General features: G+C 36.3%; 1 protein-coding gene and 1 long non-coding RNA gene across 2 annotated transcripts; both read right to left on the bottom strand.

Annotated features, from left to right (window-relative positions):
- Positions 1-1,893: 1,893 nt before the first annotated feature.
- On the bottom strand, positions 1,894-3,600 carry LOC140180811 (uncharacterized). Its single transcript, XR_011874793.1, has 2 exons — positions 2,309-3,600; positions 1,894-2,148 (listed from the first exon to the last, which is right to left on the bottom strand). It is a non-coding gene; the product is annotated as an uncharacterized lncRNA (long non-coding RNA).
- A 152-nt stretch (positions 3,601-3,752) lies between these two features.
- Positions 3,753-9,978, bottom strand: LOC112763418 (putative oxygen-evolving enhancer protein 2-2). Its single transcript, XM_025809097.2, has 4 exons — positions 9,846-9,978; positions 4,259-4,491; positions 4,119-4,169; positions 3,753-4,014 (listed from the first exon to the last, which is right to left on the bottom strand). The coding sequence occupies exons 1-4, from the start codon at positions 9,976-9,978 to the stop codon at positions 3,754-3,756; spliced, it is 678 nt and encodes a 225-aa protein (XP_025664882.2). The 3' UTR covers position 3,753.
- Positions 9,979-20,737: the final 10,759 nt, after the last annotated feature.

The raw sequence follows: 20,737 nt of genomic DNA, 5'->3' as shown, positions 1-20,737 counted from the left end.
TGCTATGATCATGATTCTCTATCTCTCTTTCTAATTGTGAATTATAATTACTTGATTAATTAACTGTTTCCTTTGCTACCTGCTCTTATCAGCTGTCTCTTAACTAGAGTTTTGAGTTACTTCTATTTACTTATGGTTATTTGTTGTTAAGGCTGAGATTTACTCTAGATTGGAAGCATTTGTATTGGTGCACCCACATTTTTTAGCTAATACTCACCTTGAGAGATATTATGCCAAAGCAAAAACTGAGGTACAAAGAGCTTGAGATAGTGTAGATATACTGTTTGATCATGATCTTTTTCTTTTTGTTTGTGTAGATATACTGAGGTACAAAAAACTGGAGCATGACTATCATGATCAGCCACCGTGCCCAAAACTGTTTGTGTAGATATACTGGTGCTACTTCTATGCTACTGTTTTTATTTTGAGATTTTTATGTAATTAGATGATATTAAATATTGAAGTTGTTGTTTATTTTACTTTTTAAAGAAAAACAGTAATAGTTATATAGAGCAATACCATATGGAATTATGTTTGGAACTATTGACGTTGAGAATTTTTATATATATATAGTTATGTCTTATATTATTGAGGAATTGTGTTATAAAAGATTTAGTTTTTAAATTTTGATATTAAAAAATAAATTATTAATTTGAGAATATGTAAATGAGATGAGATTAATGAATGATTTGAAATTAAAAATAAATAAATAATTATAGGATTTGTGGAGGTTTGAAAATCTCACAAAATAGTTAATTTTTGTTAAATTAAAAATTTAATTTGTGGGGGTTTTAAACCATCACAAAAGTGATTTAAAATTGCCACAAAAGTATAATATAAAACCCCCACTAAACACACACAAAACCCCCACTGAATAGATTGTGGAGGTTTTTAAAAACCCCCACAAAAGACCTCGTGGCACCTCAAATTTTGGGGGTTTTGGAAACCTCCACAAACCATTTGGTGGGGTTATAAACCTCCACAAATAGGAGAAAAACCTCCACAAATAAATAAAAATCTTGTAGTGGTATAAGTGAAAAAACTAAAATATTTCCTATTATATATATACTATATATGAGATTGTTTGAAAATTATAGCCGTCACTCTCAAAATTCAAAATTCAAAATTCAGTCACTCAAACCCTTTCTTCTTGGTCTCTCACAAACGCACAGCCCAACCCCTCACCATTCACCACCACCGACCGCCACTACCACCTCCCACCCCCTTAGTCCCTTACTGCTACTTCCCACCCGGCCCCCTCAGTCCCTCATTGCCACCTTTCACGGACTCTCACTACAAGAAAACAGCTCTATTGCCACGCTTTTAAAGCGTGGCGAAAAGCTGAAAAAAGTGTGGCGATAGCTTTTCGCCACGCTTTTTGAGCTACCGCCACGCTTTTGAAAGGGTAGCGTATGCAAGCGTGGCGGTTGCTCTATCGCCACGCTTTGGTGACCTATCGCCACGCTTTTTCTTTTGCCACGCTTTTTACAAATGGCCACCCTTTAAAGCATGGCCGTATTTGGAAGATGTGGCCACACTTTAAAAGCGTGGCCATATGGGAGATATGGCCACGCTTTTGAAGCGTGGCAATAGAGAGATATGGCCACACTTTTGAAGCGTGGCGATAGAGAGAGATATGGCCACGCTTTCAAAGCGTGGCGATAGAGAGAGATATGGCCACGCTTTTAAAGCGTAGCCATAGCCAGAGATACAGCCACGCTTTAAAAGCGTGGCAATAGCCTTATAAAATTTTAAAAAAAAAATCCTTTTTCTAATTTTTACCTTCAGCGATACAAAATATAAATTTTTCAGTTCTTTTTTATTACCAAACTTATAAATATAGTATGCAATTTTTATTACAAGACAAATCAAATAATAATTAGTGACATATAATTTTTGCTATAACTGTTTTATACATTAAAAAACTAATACTCAAATACAAAATAAATCTCGAGTTCAAATTCCAAAACTAAAAACTGAAGAAAAATACAGAAACAATACAACTTAAATCCTACAAGCTATAATGCCACTGCAATTTACACTAACTACACTAAATTGAGAACTCAGGTAAAGCCTAATCATCTTGATTGGAGAGAAAACTATAGCTTTTCAGTCCACCTGTTACATCATCTACCACTTCAACAGGTCCTGCATATTAATATATATCAAAATCAGATTAAATCAAACACTATATTTTGAGCTGTTTATATAATTTGGGGGGGAGGGGGGGGAAGGGGATGAGAAACTGCTACTGGGCATGACAAGAGAGGGGGATAAAAAAAGAATGATAATTAGAGGAGACCATTACCAAGAATTGCCATCACAGTTCTGAAATCTAGAAGAAGAAAAATGGGAACAGTAAATTAACGCAGATATCATAAAAAGTAGAAAATGGAACAAATGAATAAAGAAAATCCAGATAAATTTAGCTATGCATTCTATCTGATATTGAGCATGAAGATAGAGTTACAGATAGTCCAAAGGATTGGATTGAGCATCTCTTCTGCTAGAATGTACGCATGATCGTGCAATTTCAAGCATGAATTAAACTCCAAGATAATAGCTAAGCGAAAAAGGGGGCAATAAGTACACTAACTACACTAAATTGTTCAAAAACACAAACTACACTAACTCTACAATCAATACACACAAATTCTGCCAAAAATAAAACAGTAAAAACAAATTGAAAATTTGTTTGTCAGGACTTAAATTAGAATTTTGCCTTCTAGCTGAAAAGAACTTTATTCATTTTGGGTCATTTCAGTGGATCTACCTACCAATCTGTATTTAATTCAGCAACAAGGTAACAATTTGAGGGAAAATCTTTACGTTCACAACATACCAGCAAAATCAGTGACCTTTGGAGCAGAGAAGACTGACCAGTCATAAACCAACACGGAAGAAGTGGGAAGGAACATAGGAGCAAAGCAGCACAGGTTGTTTCTAGTTTCCCCAAATTATGGAAAATCAATAAGCTATTCCTATAAGATAAATTATGGAAAATGCTTATGCTTGTTACTTCCTATCCAAGCAGTTGCTTACAATCTTCGATTGATTATTTACTGAAAACACAGATCTGCAAAAAACTACAGCATAATATTATGATACAATCCTAGTATACTTCATAAAAACCTTCGAAAAATTGAGTTCAATAATTAACAGCATCTGTGGATCAATGTATCTCTGGTACTAACATTACTTAATAAACTAAACAAAAAGCTAATTTTCCCCTGATTCAATGCTGGTGGTAACTTCCTTCAGCAGCAGAAATTGAATAAAACCAAGGACAAACAAATACGCAAACCATATCATAGTTGATTAGTATTTTCCTTATCACAATCCAAATGGTTGAAAAAATAACCTGGAATTCGAGAGGCATAACCTAACATCTCAACAGCACTAGGGAACTTGCTTCAAAGTTCAAACTTGAAGATATGCTCATTGACAACAAGCACCTCCCAATTCAATCCATCGAGATGCGAGGTAGCTGGCCCTTTCTTTCTACTTTGCTGAACCCAACTGTCATCAAGGATTTCATCTTCCTTGTGCCAACCACTCTCTGCCTTACAATAAGCACTAGCATTAGTCAAAGATTTCAAGTCCTTGTCTAGTACCAATAATATAATAGCATCAATTTGAAGCAAAATATATTTTAATATAATAAATATCTCAAAAAGACTAAAGTTCTTTCTGGCTTCTTGTATTTGTGTCTGATTACATACCACTTCATTTGATTTACATACAGGTAGTTTATCAAGCAACACTGAAGGAACTCGCCACGTTCTCAACGAATCTTCTAGCTCCCTTGAACCACCTCTTGTCTCCGGCTTGAGCCTTACAGATGTATAGTTTTCCATCTTTAACGGTTGCTCTGATCAGTTGATGCTTGCCGCCTTCGTCTCCATCAGCAGTCCTTGTCAAGACAGATAGAAAGTAGTACTGTTTCCCATCAATCACTGCTGTTGAACTCTCTAAGATGTTAGCTGTGGCTACAACATTTGCATCGAAACCACCCTGCTCAATCAAAGTCCATACTCACTTAATTTGCATTCTAAGAACATTAATTCGCAGCAGACTAAATGTGTTACAAGAACATACAAGTGTTTATTGTCACTTACCTCAGCTTGAGTCTCCCCAAAGAAAGCTTGTTTCCCAAGCAAGTAATCCACCTGCAAAGAACAAAAAAGACTTTGTCTTTTAGAATCCAAAGTCATCATTCATTTAATTAGAACTAGTTTTGATTTTTGAACAAGTTTACCTGAGAAAGGAACTCCTCAGGGGAACCATAGTCAGTGATGGACTTCTTATCAGTTGGAGTAACTGTGACAACCAAATTGCTGGTTGAATCAAAGTTGTCCTCATATCTAAGAATTTGACCCGGGTACTCGACCTCTTTGCTCGGGTTCCACTTTGAAGGGATCAAAATTTTGAATCCATCGCCATTGTATACTAGGAAGTCTGTGTTAGTCTTTGGCTTTCCAAACACATTGGCTGCAAGCAAGCAAGCAAAACAATCAAAATTGATGCAAAACTGCCAGATAAAAAGGTACCATTTTAGCAGGGGACAAAACAAAACAGTCATATTCCCCCGCCTTCATGAGAATTCATTGCCATTCTTAGGAGTGATTAGTGAAACAAATTACTTAAATGCTAGTCACATACATAATTTGAATTTAAAACATGCTTTAATCTTAGTCATTTAAATCAATCAAATAATTATAATAAAATGCATTTTCATGTTTCAAATAAAAATTCAATTTTCTTGTATATATATATATATATATATATATAGCCAATCAACACACACCAAACCACATGCATCTGTTGTATATGTATATAGTATGTACTCTTTCTCATGCTACAAGACTTTAACTGAGTATCTAATTAATAAGATCCATCCATCTAAGTCGTTGAAAAATAGATACAGCTATACTTGTTAGATAAACTGTAACAACAGTGATGAATTAAGATCAGCCTCCATGATCGATCGAGTGTCAATGTTAAAAAATTGAGACAATCCCTAGGCAGTAGTAGTAGGAAAGTTTAATCTCTGAAAAGGACGTAATGGATGTGACTCATTCGACTCAAAGGGTATCGTGTAGTTAGAGACGTGGAGCACAATTTGGTGCATCCAACACCAAAATCCACACCAATTTTATTGTAATTAACCTTGTCATTCTCTGCACGTTTTACCTTTAATTCTTCAATGCCAACTTGTTAGTAATAGATAGATTGTCCCCATGTCCGTTGTTAGCTTGCACAATAATATAATTTCGACATGAGAAAGTCTCGGCCAGTACTTTTATTAAAATTTGATCAATACTTAATCAACAAAAGAAAAATAAGTAATTTTATATTATTAGATATAATCTTACAATATTAAAAATACTAATGATAACTAATTAATGATTATAAATTATAAAACTTGGTACCTCCTAACACTCCTCTTTTGATATTTGTCGTATATGTTTAGTATATGTTTATTCGTGCAGCTTTTATAGTGATAGCTTTACTAGTTAATTAATAATCCAAGTGTTTTGAAAAAAATCACAACGTCTGAGTATACTTTCAATTATTTGTTTTTCTGAATGCACATATGCATTTAATTTACAGTAAAGTTTTGTTAAAAAATTACAATCATGTCAATATCAGTCGAGTATATATATAATGTTTTCCGATGAATGGCGTCTCTTTTGTTTTATTTTTTGGCCTATATCTTTGAATTTAAGTCATTCATATACCTAGTGAAAAAAAAAAAAAGACTATATATTTTAAGAAATTGATTAGTTGTTCTATCTTGAATTTAAGTCATTCATATACGAATAAGTATAAAGATCGAACCAAATTTTTATTGTAAAATTATTTTTTAATCTTTTTTAAAAAAGATTTAGTGTTTAGAATTAAGATTTATGATTAGAATTAGGATTTTGGAGTTTAAAATTTAGGATTTATATACAGAATTTAAAATTTACAATAAAAAATAATTTTAAGAAATTATTTAATATTAGTTAAAATAAGTTAGCTCCTTAGTTAAATTCTTCGCATATTTATTGAAAAAGGGATAAAAAATTACTATATAGTTAAAGAAACTGATTAAAGAAGTTTGCATGTGATCACAAGACATATGCTGCCCCCTGTTTGCTTCACATACAAGATTGACATTTTTCAAACCTAATTCTTATTCAATTTCCATATTTAAAAGTCAACATCGAAATGTAACAATAAAAGGAGTTAATTAACTTGAGAATACGCTGTATCTTTATTTTTGTTTTCATTTTGTCCTCTTATATATCTTCAACGAATCTTCCTACGTACCCAGTGTCATGTTCATGTCAAATAAAACTCCATTATTAGTAAATTATCTTCTCCTTCCTTCTAGTTGCACTTTGTTATATCAAAAGCTTGTTTTTTCATAAAATTTTTATTTTTTAAAAGTTATAATATTTATGTTTAGTAATTTAAATTAAAATAATTTTCAATCAGCACAAATAACAATAATAGTATTTATAAAAATGATTTTTAAAATTTAAAAACAGTATAATGGACATAAATATAAAAATAAAATTTTAAAATAATAATATATAAAATGATATTTATTTTTTTAATTTTAATAAAGATAAACTAATTTTAAAAAAAATTACCCTAGGTACTTTTAAAAATATTTCAATTTTTTAAAAATTGTAAATACAAACACATATTTTTTTTATTTATTAAATATAAAATAAAAAATTTAAAAACAAATAATTTTTCTAAAATTTTACCAAATCGAAGTTGCTAAACGAGTTCAAACTTCATACACATAATAAAGGTTGGTGCTTCAGCCAAGGCATCTTGTCGGGGACTATTGTGTTTTATTAAATGTGACAAATTAAAATATGTGATGATGAAATAAGATCAACTTTATAATTCCAATATATAATAATATAACCTTTGAATTCAGTGTGTCAGCTAAACAACTGATTTGCTTGCTGTAATGGATTTCCAACCAATACATCTTCAAAAGCATACTTCGAGGTCACCTACTTAACCTTAATGTATAAAATATATTCATTCACATAGACTATAGAGGAACACACATACATGTGTCTCATTCATTACTATCTTCGTCGCTCCTGCCTCTTAAAAGGGTTATGTTCCCTTGCTTGAAGGATAGTAGTACAGCATACTCGAATAAACAATATACCTCATCTAGTCTTCTAACTAAAAAATGTCAACTTTATCATACAAACTCCAACACACACACACACACATATTCTTTCGTGGGAACATCAATTTCGCTTTTTTTTTTTCGGCAAATTATCAGCATTTTAATTTTTTATAATAAAAAATAATTATTTACTCGAAATTTTTCATACGAACGAGAAAGATGACCTATTGTAAAAAACGAGAACCTTCAATCATAGTATCGTTGAATTAAAATCAATAATGACAAACATTAAACAACAATAATTGAATATTATTTAATGCATTTTAGTACTCTTTTATCATAATAATTATTAATTACTATATAATTTAATTTTGTTATTATAAAAATAGAGTCAGGATCCTTTAGAGTAAAAACCTTGGTTGACTTCTATTGTATCCCAAATATTTTTTATAAAAATAATAGACTAATGATAAAGCTTACAAAATATAAAACAATATTATGTGATATTGAATTAGGTTTAATAATATTCTTCGTTAATATTAATGTATGTGTAATGTATAAAACTGAGAGCGTTATATATGAACACTAAATCTCACCTAAATTTTCTATTAGTTAAAATTTCAAAAAAAAAAAAAAGGAAAAATGAAACAAATAGGAGATATAATATATAAAGATAGTCGTATGTTCAATAGGTAATAAAAATAATTAATTTCTCCTAAAGTTAAAACTTCTTCAAACTGTTAGTACTTATTTGTTTATTTTCCCCAACTTTTTTGTCAGATAATATTCACCATTCTCAATTTTTCTAAATTTATTGTTGGATTGATAGTAGTTATACTTTAATATTCTCCATATACAATTACAGCAGGTAGCAACACTACAAGAAATTATCGAAATATCGGTCGCTAAAATCTTGGTCGCTAATTAAAAAATAGCGACCAATTTCGGTCGCTAACTGTTAGTGACCGATTTTAGTGACTGATTTTTGAACAAGGTCACTAAATTCCTCACCAAAGAGTATCGGTCACTAACATAATCGGTTGCTAAATGGTGACCAAATTTTCTGTCACTAAATTAGTCGCTGAGTAAATCGATCGCTAAATGGCGATCAACTTTTCGGTTGCAGAATCAGTCACGATGAAATCGGTCGTTAAATCGGTCGTCGATGCCTAATTTAAAAATCTAAAATCGGTCGCTAATTCCTTAACTAAAAAACTAAATTGGTCACTAAAGCAGTCAATGTTATAATTATAGATTTTTACTAGTTTCATATTTACCACTATTAAAACTTAATTTCATAAATAATTATATTTCCACAAAATATAAAAAGAATCAAACATAGATCAATTTTTAAAAGAAATACCAAAAACATTCACAATGTCTACATAAAAATATAGAATTTAAATTATTGAAAATTTCTAAATACACTAAATTTATGATCCACAATCTAGACTAAAAGTAAAAATAATTTATGAATAACATAACTCTACTCTATTCATGAACAATTAGTATGGTTCAATAATTTCTACACTAGTTTTGTCTTTTTGATTTTTCCATCGCTCTTGGAGCTGCAACCAATACAAACCACAACAGGCACAACTTTGTTCTTCACCAAGGTTGCCAAAACACTGTAATAAGAAAGAAAATAGAAAATGAATGAAACTCACTTAAACCAATTCAATTCAAGTCTCAAATTATGTTCAAAAGTCAAAGTTCACTACAACATTTTGGGTCTATGATCACAATTTTTTTGGTCTTTGGTCACGATAAACCGTGACAAAAAAAGCTTTGGTCACAGTTTTTTAAAAAAGGGTGACCATAGAGTACCTATGGTCACGGTTTTTAAAAAAAGGGTGGCCTAAAAGGGTCTATGGTCATGGTTTATAGGGGTGACCTAAAGGAGTCTATGGTCACGATTTGTTGGGGTGACCAAAAGGGTCTATGATCACGGTTTTTTGGGGTGACCTAAAGGGGTCTGTGGTCACGGTTTTAGGGGTGAACTAAAATAGTCTATGGTCACGGTTTTTCACCGTGACCAAAAGACATCTATGGTCACAAATTTTTGGGGAGACCAAAAAGGGTCTATGGTAACGGTTTTTTAAAAAAGGGTGACCTAAAGGAGTCTATGGTCACGGTTTTTGGAGTTACCTAAAAGGGTCTATGGTCACGATTTTGGGAGTGACCTAAAATAGTCAATGGTCACAATTTTTCACCATGACCAAAAGATGTCTATGGTCACAGTTTTGAGGGATGACCAAAAAATGTCTATGGTCACAGTTTTACGAAAGGGTGACCTAAAGGGATCTATTGTCACAATTTAGGGTAACCTAAAGGAGTTTATGATCACGATTTTAAAGAGTGACCTTAAATGGTCTATGGTCACGGTTTTTTGGAGTGACCATAGAATATGGTTTTTGAAATTATTTTGTTTCACCCCCCAACACCCCCCCCCAAAAAAAAACTAAAAACGTCGTCGTTTACCCCCTCTCTTCCCAAAATCCCCCTTCCCTCCCAAAATCCCCATTCCCTCGTATTAGCTAGGTCTTAACTTAGGAAAAAATAGTGGAAAAAGATAACCCTAGCCAAGCCCTCTTTCATTCTTGCTCCCTTGCCTATTCGTCGGGCAAAACCCTCGTCGTCTTGCTTCAACCGTCTCAGTGTCCGTCAGCGTCGCCGTCGCCACTCCATCTTCTCAGACGCAGAACCAGAACCAGTTGCCAGTTGCCAGTTATGCAGAACCGGTTGCACGAAGTTGCCACGCCTTCACCGGTCACCAATTCGTCGCCACTCTGCCACTCCTTTGTCGCCTCTTTGCTGTGCTTCGTTTCCATCTTCGCCGCCGTTCCGGTAAGTCCTTTTTTTTGTGTGATTTTGAACTCTGAAAAATAGAGTTCATGTGAAATGTGTGTTACTTTTTTCTGTTTTATATATATCATAATATGTTGTTTTGTTCTAATTAAAAATTTAATAAAATTATAAGATTAAATTGTTGGTTGCAACTTAGACAGGCCAAAAATGATGATGTTCATTTCCATTTCTATTTTTGAATCCTAAACAGGTTGTTGTTCCTAAAGATAGCGAATGAGGAGTGTATTTTAGAATGATTGGTAGCTTTATTTGTGCAATGATGATTGGTATGTATGGTACTTTCTTATTGCTAATGGCAATGGCCTTTTAAAATCAGAATTCTCAAGTGTATTTCAAGTCATTTTGCATCTTTGGATTAGGTTAGAACTTGAGAAGAGGATTAAGGAGCGAGCAAAAAGGGAGTTGCTGCAAGCTACTGGTTAGGAATATGCTAAGGTTGTTGTTTAAATCTTATTTTATCACTTATTTTTAGTTTCTTTGAAGGAAATGTTTTTTCTCCTTTACTTGTTATAATTCTTAATGTCTAGGATTGAAAACAAGAGAAAAACACAAGGGTGAAGAGTTAGCTGTTAAAACTTAAAAGTAGGGGTAAAGTTTCATGGATGAGCTTTATGTCTTAAATTGTGGGGTTAGACACAAATAGTTCCCTTAACTGGTTAACCATGTTATTTAAGTCTTCTGTTTGTTGTTCTTTTGTATAGAAAGTAATTAGATGAAAGCAAATGATTTTCAATCTACGGGTTTTCTTTTTCCTTAAATTCCTATTCTATAATGCTTGTCAATCTAGAGGTTTTCTTTTTCCTTAAATTCCCATTCTATGGTTTCATAATAACATTGCCTATTAATATCATACAGAACTCAAATGCACCCATTTTTATGCATGGATCATCTTTTCTTTGATTTTAAGGCTTGGATTTCTCATGAGTTGCATGTTGAATGGAAATATCTTTGTTATTTTCTGTGGTTAATCTATTTATCTTTTATTTGCTTAACATTCACTTCTCACCAAAGTGTCCAATATTCAGTTAGTTGTAGAATGTGGGCTATATCATGATTTCATTCATTTGTTTTTTCTTGCTTCCTATCTTTATTAATTTTTTTTGGTTATCTTAGATTTCTATAATTTACTATGCAAGTGTTTGTGAAAAATTTTCCTATTATACTATAATACTGATATTGGTGAAAGAGTTTTAGCCATGCTAAGGAATATTTTTTATTATGATGCACCTATAATGCTTGGCACCAAAATAGTAATTCTTTACTGATTAATCATCATTGGACTAAGACAAGCCAAAGATGCCAAATGACAAATATATATCATGTGTATATTTAATATAAAAAGATTATTTGTAATATAAAAATAAATAACATGTGTATATGTATAGAGAAAAAACACAAAAAGTTAATTAGTGGTGATGATGATAGATGGAGCCAAATTTTTGTGTGTTAGTACTTCTCATAATGCATATCCGCTCTTAATTAATATCATATCATCAACTTTATATATATTAGTAAATAATAATTACATTCACATGTACATCATATGCGTTCGCAATTCTTTTATAGGAGTGGTTAGTTTTCATGGTAGAAAATAAAAAACATTTAATTTGTTCATGTTCATATCCTGGGTCGTGCTGTTCGACCCGGGCTCTGTCGACCGACCTCTTCAAGGCAGAACTACCCGATCTCTTCTCAAAGAGTTTGGCCAAATCACCAGAAAAGCCCAGAAAAGGGCCCAAACAGAGGAACATAACCCAATTCCAAAGACAGCTCAAGCCTAGAGAGATAAGGGCGGTTCCCTTAAAGATAAAGATAACCCCACTCAAAGATAAGATAAGATAACTATCTTATCTCCAGGAAAGATCATTCTACAACATTATAAATACACTGGAGCACCCAAGTATAACTCATACTCTGATTCTACTAAAATACCTGCTTAAAGCCCATGCTAACTTAAGCATCGGAGTCTCTTGCAGGTACCACCACCCTCCGGTGACGAAGGATCAGCACCACCACTAAGCCCAACAAGTCAGACACAACAGCTCCGACCAGTACAAAAGATCTCGTCCGAGATCGACCTACAGTTTCAGGTAACCCTCGGAACATTGGCGCCGTTCCTGGGGACCTGGAAGTCATCCCATCACCATGGCGGACAACCTTGACAACGACCACGACTCCGAATTGGAGGAGAGAACCCCGCATAAGAACGCGGACAACACACCAAAGGATACGCCTCAACCAAACAAAGACAAAAATTTGCCAAACACGGAAATCATGGAGGCCCTACAAGCTCAACAAGATAACCTCAAACAGCTTGAAAAAGAGGCCGAACATCAACGGGAAGCTGAAAGAAACCTCCAGAGAGAAACTAGGCGACGCCAAGAGTTAGAGGATAAACTCCTAAAACTCGAAGCCGACCTAAAAACCAAGACTACACAATCCAGTCATGAAGATAATCCCCGCAAAAATCAAGACCCGTTCACTAAAGAGATCATGAAAGCCAAAGTCCCAAAGGACTTCAAAGCCCCCGACATGACCCCATACGATGGCACATAAAATCCAAGCCATCATCTTAGTAATTTCAGAAGCAGAATGTACCTCATCAATGCATCGGACGCTATTCGATGCAAAGCCTTTCCAACAACCCTAACAAAAATAGTAATTAAGTGGTTCGACAGTCTGCCTCCGAGATCCATCACAAGTTTTGATGACCTAGCCAAGAAATTTCTTGCCAGATTCTCCGTCCAAAAGGACAAAAACAAGCACGCCCCAAGCTTATTGGGAATCAAGCAAGGAGATCGGGAAAGTCTTCGCAACTATATGGAAAGATTCAACAAAGCACGTTTGGACATACAAAGTCTGCCAACAGAAGCAACCATTATGGGCCTCATCAATGGCCTACAAGAGGGACCTTTTAGTCACTCCATATCAAAAAAACATCTCACATCTCTAAATGAAGTGCAAGAACGAGTAGAGAAGTACATCAACATGGAGAAAAACTCTCGATTAGGAGAGACATCAAAATCCGGATTCTTCTACTGCTCCCGAGATAAGGAAAAAGTGTCCAAGAAAAAAGAAGACCAACACGGAGAGAAGATTAAGAAATACCACAATTACACCCCCCTTCGGGTATCTCTTGTGGAAGTTTACCGAGAAGTATGCCACACTGAAAAGATTCCACCACCTCGAGGAATTAAAAGCAAAAAAGGAGGCAGAAATTGGACAGAATATTGTGAATACCGTCGAATCTATGGACATCCCACCAACCAGTGCTTTGACTTGAAGAATGTCATAGAAAAATTGGTAAGAGAGGGGAGACTAGATCGGTACTTAGCCAGCAAAACAGATGAGCCCAGAAAAAGAAGAAGAGACGAAGAAGTCGGACGAACGGAACGGCCACTTCGTACCCTAGAGAGACATGTCCACATGATACATGGAGGATTTGCAGGAGGAGAAATCTCCAAATCATCTCGCAAAAGACACCTTAAAGAAGTATATCACATCGAGGGAGGAGAAGAAGCACCCGACCTCCCTACTATTACTTTCACTAAAGAGGACGCGGCTGGCATCATCTCGGGACATGATGATCCCATGGTCATCACTATCATATTGGCCAACGCTAACCTCCATCACGCACTGGTGGACCAAAGAAGCTCGGCTGATATATTGTTTAAAACCGCCTTTGACAAACTCGGCCTAGAGGAAAAAGAGCTTAGAGCATACCTGAACAACTTATTTGGACTAGGAGACACTCCAATCCAACCACTTGGATATATCTCACCACACATAACTTTTGGAAAAGGAAACCGGTCAAGGACACTCAACATATACTACATCGTGGTCGACGTGAGTTCAGCTTACAATGCTCTAATAGGTCGGACAACGTTAAATCAGCTCGCCGCAGTAGTCTCAACTCCACATCTATGCATGAAGTTCCCAACTACAGAAGGGATCGCTACTATAAAAGGAGACCAGAAAACAGCGGGCCGCTATTACAACGAAAGTCTGAACCTCATAGGCAAAGGAGAAGAAATCCACACCATCGAACTCAGGGGAATTCGAGGTCGGGAAGAACTTCATCCACAACCTGAAGGCGAGATAGAAAAAGTCCAGATCGGAGATGTCCCAGATAAAATGACCAATATTGGCGCAATACTAAAAAGAGATGTAAAGGAGTCCCTGATACAGTTCTTAAAAGATAACGTCAACCTCTTCGCATGGAAGGCCGCAGACATGCCGGGCATAAACCCCAAACTAATGTGCCACAAACTGGCAGTATATCCAGGATCTCGGCCAGTACAGCAGAGGCGTAGAAAGCTCGGACCGGAAAGATCCCAAACTGTAGAAGAACAGGTACAACCTCTATTAGAGGTAGGATTCATAAGAGAAGTCAAGTACCCACAATGGATAGCCAATGTCATCCTGGTAAAGAAATCAAATGGGAAGTGGCGGATGTGCACCGACTACACCGATCTCAACAAAGCTTGCCCAGAAGATCCATATCCACTCCCAAGTATCGACGCCCTAGTGGATGCCTCCTCCGGATACAAATACCTCTCGTTTATGGACACTTATTCAGGATACAATCAAATCCCGATGTATCCACCTGATCAAGAAAAAACCTCATTCTTAACCCCAAAAGTAAACTACTGCTACATCGTCATGCCATTCGGACTCAAAAACGCAGGAGTCACGTATCAAAGATTAATGAATAAGGTCTTCGTAGACCATATAGGGAAACTTATGGAGATATATGTGGACGACATGTTAGTAAAAACACAATGCGAGGAGTCATTACTGTTCGACCTTGCCCAAGTGTTCAATATCATAAGAAAGTATGGCATGCAACTTAACCCAGCGAAATGCACCTTCGCAGTAGATGGCAAATTCCTGGGTTTCATTCTCACACAAAGAGGAATAGAAGCAAACCCGGACAAGTGCCGGGCCATACTCAACATGAAAAGCCCGAACTGTGTCAAAGAGGTGCAACAACTCAATGGGCGACTGGCAGCCTTGTCCAGATTTCTAGCCAGATCAGTCATAAGATCTCTCTCCTTCTACGCCACACTAAGGAAGGGAAAAAAGTTCGAATGGACACCTGAGTGCGAACAAGCCTTCCAGGAGTTTAAAAAATTTCTAGGACAACCACCCATTCTCACCCGACCACGGGAAGGAGAAGCACTCATACTATACCTTGCAGTAGGAAGTCGGACAGTAGCTTCAGCACTAGTCAGGGAGACAACAACCTGTATACTTCATCAACAAAGCACTATAAAGATCTGAGCTGAACTATCAAAAGATAGAGAAGTTCGCCTACGCTCTCATACTAACTTCTCAACGACTTCGCCCATACTTTCAAGCTCACACCATCAAGGTTCGGACCAACTAACCCATAAGAAGCATTCTACAGAAAACAGATTTAGCAGGAAAAATCCTACAATGGGCAGTCGAGTTGTCTGAATTCGACCTCCAATATGAATTTCGGACAGCCATCAAATCCCAATATCTGGCCGATTTCATCGCAGAGTGGACTGACACCCCAGAAATCCTTACAAATTGGAATATTTACGTGGACGGCTCTTCAAATAAAACTGGGAGTGGAGCAGGTGTGATAATAGAAAGCAATCAGAGAACCCAAATCGAACTCCCCCTGAAATTCGAGTTCTCTGCTTCTAATAACCAGGCTGAGTACGAGGCGTTATTGGCTAGTTTGAAGCTGGCTAAAGAAGTGGTAGCCCAAAAACTTGTCATCTTCAGTGACTCACAGGTCGTCACCTCGCAAATAGCAGGAACCTACCAAGCTAAAGACCCTGCCATGAAAAAGTACCTGGACAAAACCAGAGAATAACTCGGACAATTCAAGGAATATGAGATCCGACATATACCTTGGGAACAAAATGCCCGAGCTGACGCACTCTCAAAATTAGCCAGCACCACACCAGGGGGCAATAATAGAAGTCTCATCCAGGAAAAACTGCAGAACCCATCAATCTTGGAAGAAGAAAAAGTCCTAGCCATATCAGGACAGGATCAAGGATGGATGACTCCCATAATCAGCTACCTCAAACCAGAGATACTCCCTACAGATAAAAAGGAGGCAAAGAGGTTAAAGCAGGAGGCACAATATTGCACTATCATAAACAACATCCTATACAAGAGAAGGATTTTGACGCCCCTACTAAAATGTGTACCAACCTCTAACACAAAAGAGGTCTTGGAAGAGATACACAGTGGAACATGTGGCAATCATCTCGGAGCTCGAGCTCTTGCCAAGAAAGTACTCCGAGTCGGATTCTTTTGGTCAACTTTGCAAAAAGAAGCCACCGAGTTCGTCAAGACATGTCCACCATGTCAAAAACATGCTAACTTCCACATCGCCCCACCAGAGGAGCTCATTAGCATAACATCACCTTGGTCATTTGCAAAGTGGGGACTCGACCTCCTCGGGCCCTTCCCTCAAGGATCGGGACAAGTCAAGTTCCTCATCATAGAGGTAGATTATTTTACAAAATGGATTGAAGCAGAGCCCCTAGCCAATGCCACTTCCCAAAGAAGTCGAAAATTCTTATATAAAAACATTGCCACAAGGTTTGGAGTTCCTTACTCCATTACCACAGACAATGGCACTCAATTTACAGACACAGGCTTTAGAAAGTTGGTAGCCGACTTAAAAATAAAGCATCAATTCACATCCGTAGAACACCCACAAGCTAATGAACTAGCAGAAGCAGCTAACAAAGACATCTATGGTTACAAATTTTTGGACCAAAAAGGGTCTATGGTAACGGTTTTTTAAAAAAAGGTGACCTAAAGGAGTCTATGGTCATAGTTTTTTGGGGTTACCTAAAAGGGTTTACGGTCACGATTTTGGGGGTGACCTAAAATAGTCTATGGTCACGATTTTTCATCATGACCAAAAGATGTCTATGGTCATGGTTTTGAGGGATGACCAAAAAAAGTCTATGGTCACGGTTTTACGAAAGGGTGACCTAAAGGGATCTATGGTCACGATTTTTTAGGGTAACCTAAAGGAGTTTATGATCACGATTTTAAAGAGTGACCTTAAATGGTCTATGATCACGATTTTTTGGAGTGACCATAGAATATGGTTTTTGAAATTATTTTGTTTAACCCCCCAACACACCCCCCCCCCAAAAAAAACCAAAAACGTCGTCGTTTACCCCCTCTCTTCCCAAAATCTCCCTTCCCTTCTAAAATCCCCATTCCCTCGTATTAGCTAGGTCTTAACTTAGGAAAAAATAGTGGAAAAAGATAACCCTAGCCAAGCCCTCTTTCATTCTTGCTCCCTTGCCTATTCGTTGTGCAAAACCCTCGTCGTCTTGCTTCAACCGTATCAGTGTCCGTCACCGTCGCCGTTGCCACTCCATCTTTTCAGACGCAGATCCAGAACCAGTTGCCAGTTGCTAGTTATGCAGAACCGGTTGCACGAAGTTGCCATGCCTTCACCGGTCACCAATTCGTCGCCACTCTGCCACTCCTTTGTCGCCTCTTTGCTGTGCTTCGTTTCTATCTTCGCCGCCGTTCCTGGTAAGTCCTTTTTTTTTGTGTGATTTTGAACTCTAATAAAACAGAGTTCATGTGAAATGTGTATTACTTTTTCCTGTTTTATATATATCATAATATGTTGTTTTGTTCTAATTAAAAATTTAATAAAATTATAAGATTAAATTGTTGGTTGCAACTTAGACAGGCCAAAAATGATGATGTTCATTTCTATTTCTATTTTTGAATCCTAAACAGGTTGTTGTTCCCAAAGATAGCGAATGAGGAGTGCATTTCAGAATGATTGGTAGCTTTATTTGTGCAATGATGATTGGTATGTATGGTACTTTCTTATTGCTAATGGCAATGGCCTTTTAAAATCGGAATTCTCAAGTGTATTTCAAGTCATTTTGCATCTTTGGATTAGGTTAGAACTTGAGAAGAGGATTAAGGAGCGAGCAAAAAGGGAGTTGCTGCAAGCTACTGGTTAGGAATATGCTAAGGTTGTTGCTTAAATCTTATTTTATCACTTATTTTTAGTTTCTTTGAAGGAAATGTTTTCTCTCCTTTACTTGTTATAATTCTTAATGTCTAGGATTGAAAACAAGAGAAAAACACAAGGGTGAAGAGTTAGCTGTTAAAACTTAAAAGTAGGGGTAAAGTTTCATGGATGAGCTTTATGTCTTAAATTGTGGGGTTAGACACAAATAGTTCCATTAACTGGTTAACCATGTTATTTAAGTCTTCTGTTTGTTGTTCTTCTGTATGGAAAGTAATTAGATGAAAGTAAATGATTGTCAATCTATGGTTTTCTTTTTTCTTAAATTCCTATTCTATAATGCTTGTCAATCTAGAGGTTTTCTTTTTCCTTAAATTCCCATTCTATGGTTTCATAATAACACTGCCTATTAATATCATACAGAACTCAAATGCACCCATTTTTATGCATGGATCATCTTTTCTTTGATTTCAAGGCTTGGATTTCTCATGGGTTGCATGTTGAATGGAAATATCTTTGTTATTTTCTGTGGTTAATCTATTTATCTTTTATTTGCTTAACATTCACTTCTCACGAAAGTGTCCAATATTCAGTTAGTTGTAGAATGTAGGCTATATCATGATTTCATTCATTTGTTTTTTCTTGCTTCCTATCTTTATTAATTTTTTTTGGTTATCTTAGATTTCTATAATTTACTATGCAAGTGTTTGTGAAAAATTTTCCTATTATACTATAATACTGACATTGGTGAAAGAGTTTTAGCCATGCTAAGGAATATTTTTTATTATGATGCACCTATAATGCTTGGCACCAAAATAGTAATTCTTTACTGATTAATCATCATTGGACTAAGACAATCCAAAGATGCCAAATGACAAATATATATCATGTGTATATTTAATATAAAAAGATTATTTGTAATATAAAAATAAATAACATGTGTATATGTACAGAGAAAAAACACAAAAATTTATTTAGTGGTGATGATGATAGATGGAGCCAAACTTTTGTGTGTTAGTACTTCTCATAATGCATATCCGCTCTTAATTAATATCATATCATCAACTTTATATATATTAGTAAAAAATAATTACATTCACATGTACATCATATGCGTTCGCAATTCTTTTATAGGAGTGGTTAGTTTTCATGGTAGAAAATAAAAAACATTTAATTTGTTCATGTTCATACCCTAGGTCGTGCTATTTGACCCGGGCTGAGTTGACCGACCTCTTCAAGACAGAACTACCCGATCTTTTCTCAAAGAGTTCAGCCAAATCACCAGGAAAGTCCAGAAAAGGGCTCAAACAGAGGAACACAACCCAAGTCCAAAGGCAGCTCAAGCCTAGAGAGATAAGGGCGGTTCCCTTAAAGATAAAGATAACCCCACTCAAAGATAAGATAAGATAACTATCTTATCTCCAGGAAAGATCATTCTACAACATTATAAATACACTGGAGCACCCAGGTATAACTCATACTCTGATTCTACTAAAATACCTGCTTAAAGCCCATGCTAACTTAAGCATCGGAGTCTCTTGCAAGTACCACCACCCTCCGGTGACGAAGGATCAGCACCACCACTAAGCCCAACAAGTCGAACACAACAGCTCCGACCAGTAAAAGAGATCTCGTCCGAGATCGACCTACAGTTTCAGGTAACCCTCGGAACATTGGCGCCGTTGCTGGGGACCTGGAAGTCATCCCATCACCATGGCGGACAACCTTGACAACGACCATGACTCCGGATTGGAGGAGAGAACCCCGCAAAAGAACGCGGGCAACACACCAAAGGATATGCCTTAACCAAACAAAGACAAAAATTTGCCAAACACAAAAATCATGAAGGCCCTACAAGCTCAACAAGATCACCTCAAACAGCTCGAAAAAGAGGCCGAACATCAACGGGAAGCTGAAAGAAACCTCCAGAGAGAAACTAAGCGACGCCGAGAGTTGGAGGATAAACTCCTAAAACTCGAAGTCGACCTAAAAAACCAAGACTACACAATCCAGTCATGAAGATAATCCCCGCAAAGATCAAGACCCGTTCACTAAAGAGATCATGAAATCCAAAGTCCCAAAGGACTTCAAAGCCCCCGACATGACCCCATACGACGGCACATCAGATCCAAGCCATCATATCAGTAATTTTAAAAGCAGAATGTACCTCACCAACGCATCAGACGCTATTCGATGCAAAGCCTTCCAAACAACCCTAACAAAAACAGCAATTAAGTGGTTCGACAGTCTGCCCCCGAGATCCATCACAAGTTTCAATGACCTACCCAAGAAATTTCTTGCCAGATTCTCCGTCCAGAAGGACAAAACCAAGCACGCCCCAAGCTTATTGGGGATCAAGCAAGGAGATCAGAAAAGTCTTCATAACTATCTGGAAAAATTCAACAAAGAATGTTTGGACATACAAAGTCTGCCAACAGAAGCAGCCATTATGGGCCTCATCAATGGCCTACGAGAGGGACCTTTTAGTCACTCCATATCAAATAAACATCCCACATCTCTAAATGAAGTGCAAGAACGACAAGAGAAGTACATCAACATGGAGGAAAACTCTCGATTAGGAGAGACATCAAAATCTGGATTCTCCTACTCCTCCCGAGATAAGAAAAAAGAGTCCAAGAAAAAAGAAGACCAACACGAAGAGAAGATTAAGAAATACCACAATTACACCCCCCTTCTGGTATCTCTTGGGGAAGTTTACC

The sequence above is a fragment of the Arachis hypogaea genome, chromosome 17 (assembly GCF_003086295.3).
Source record: "Arachis hypogaea cultivar Tifrunner chromosome 17, arahy.Tifrunner.gnm2.J5K5, whole genome shotgun sequence".
NCBI classification, from domain to species: Eukaryota; Viridiplantae; Streptophyta; class Magnoliopsida; order Fabales; family Fabaceae; genus Arachis; species Arachis hypogaea.
This window is presented reverse-complemented; position numbering and strand designations above follow the sequence as displayed.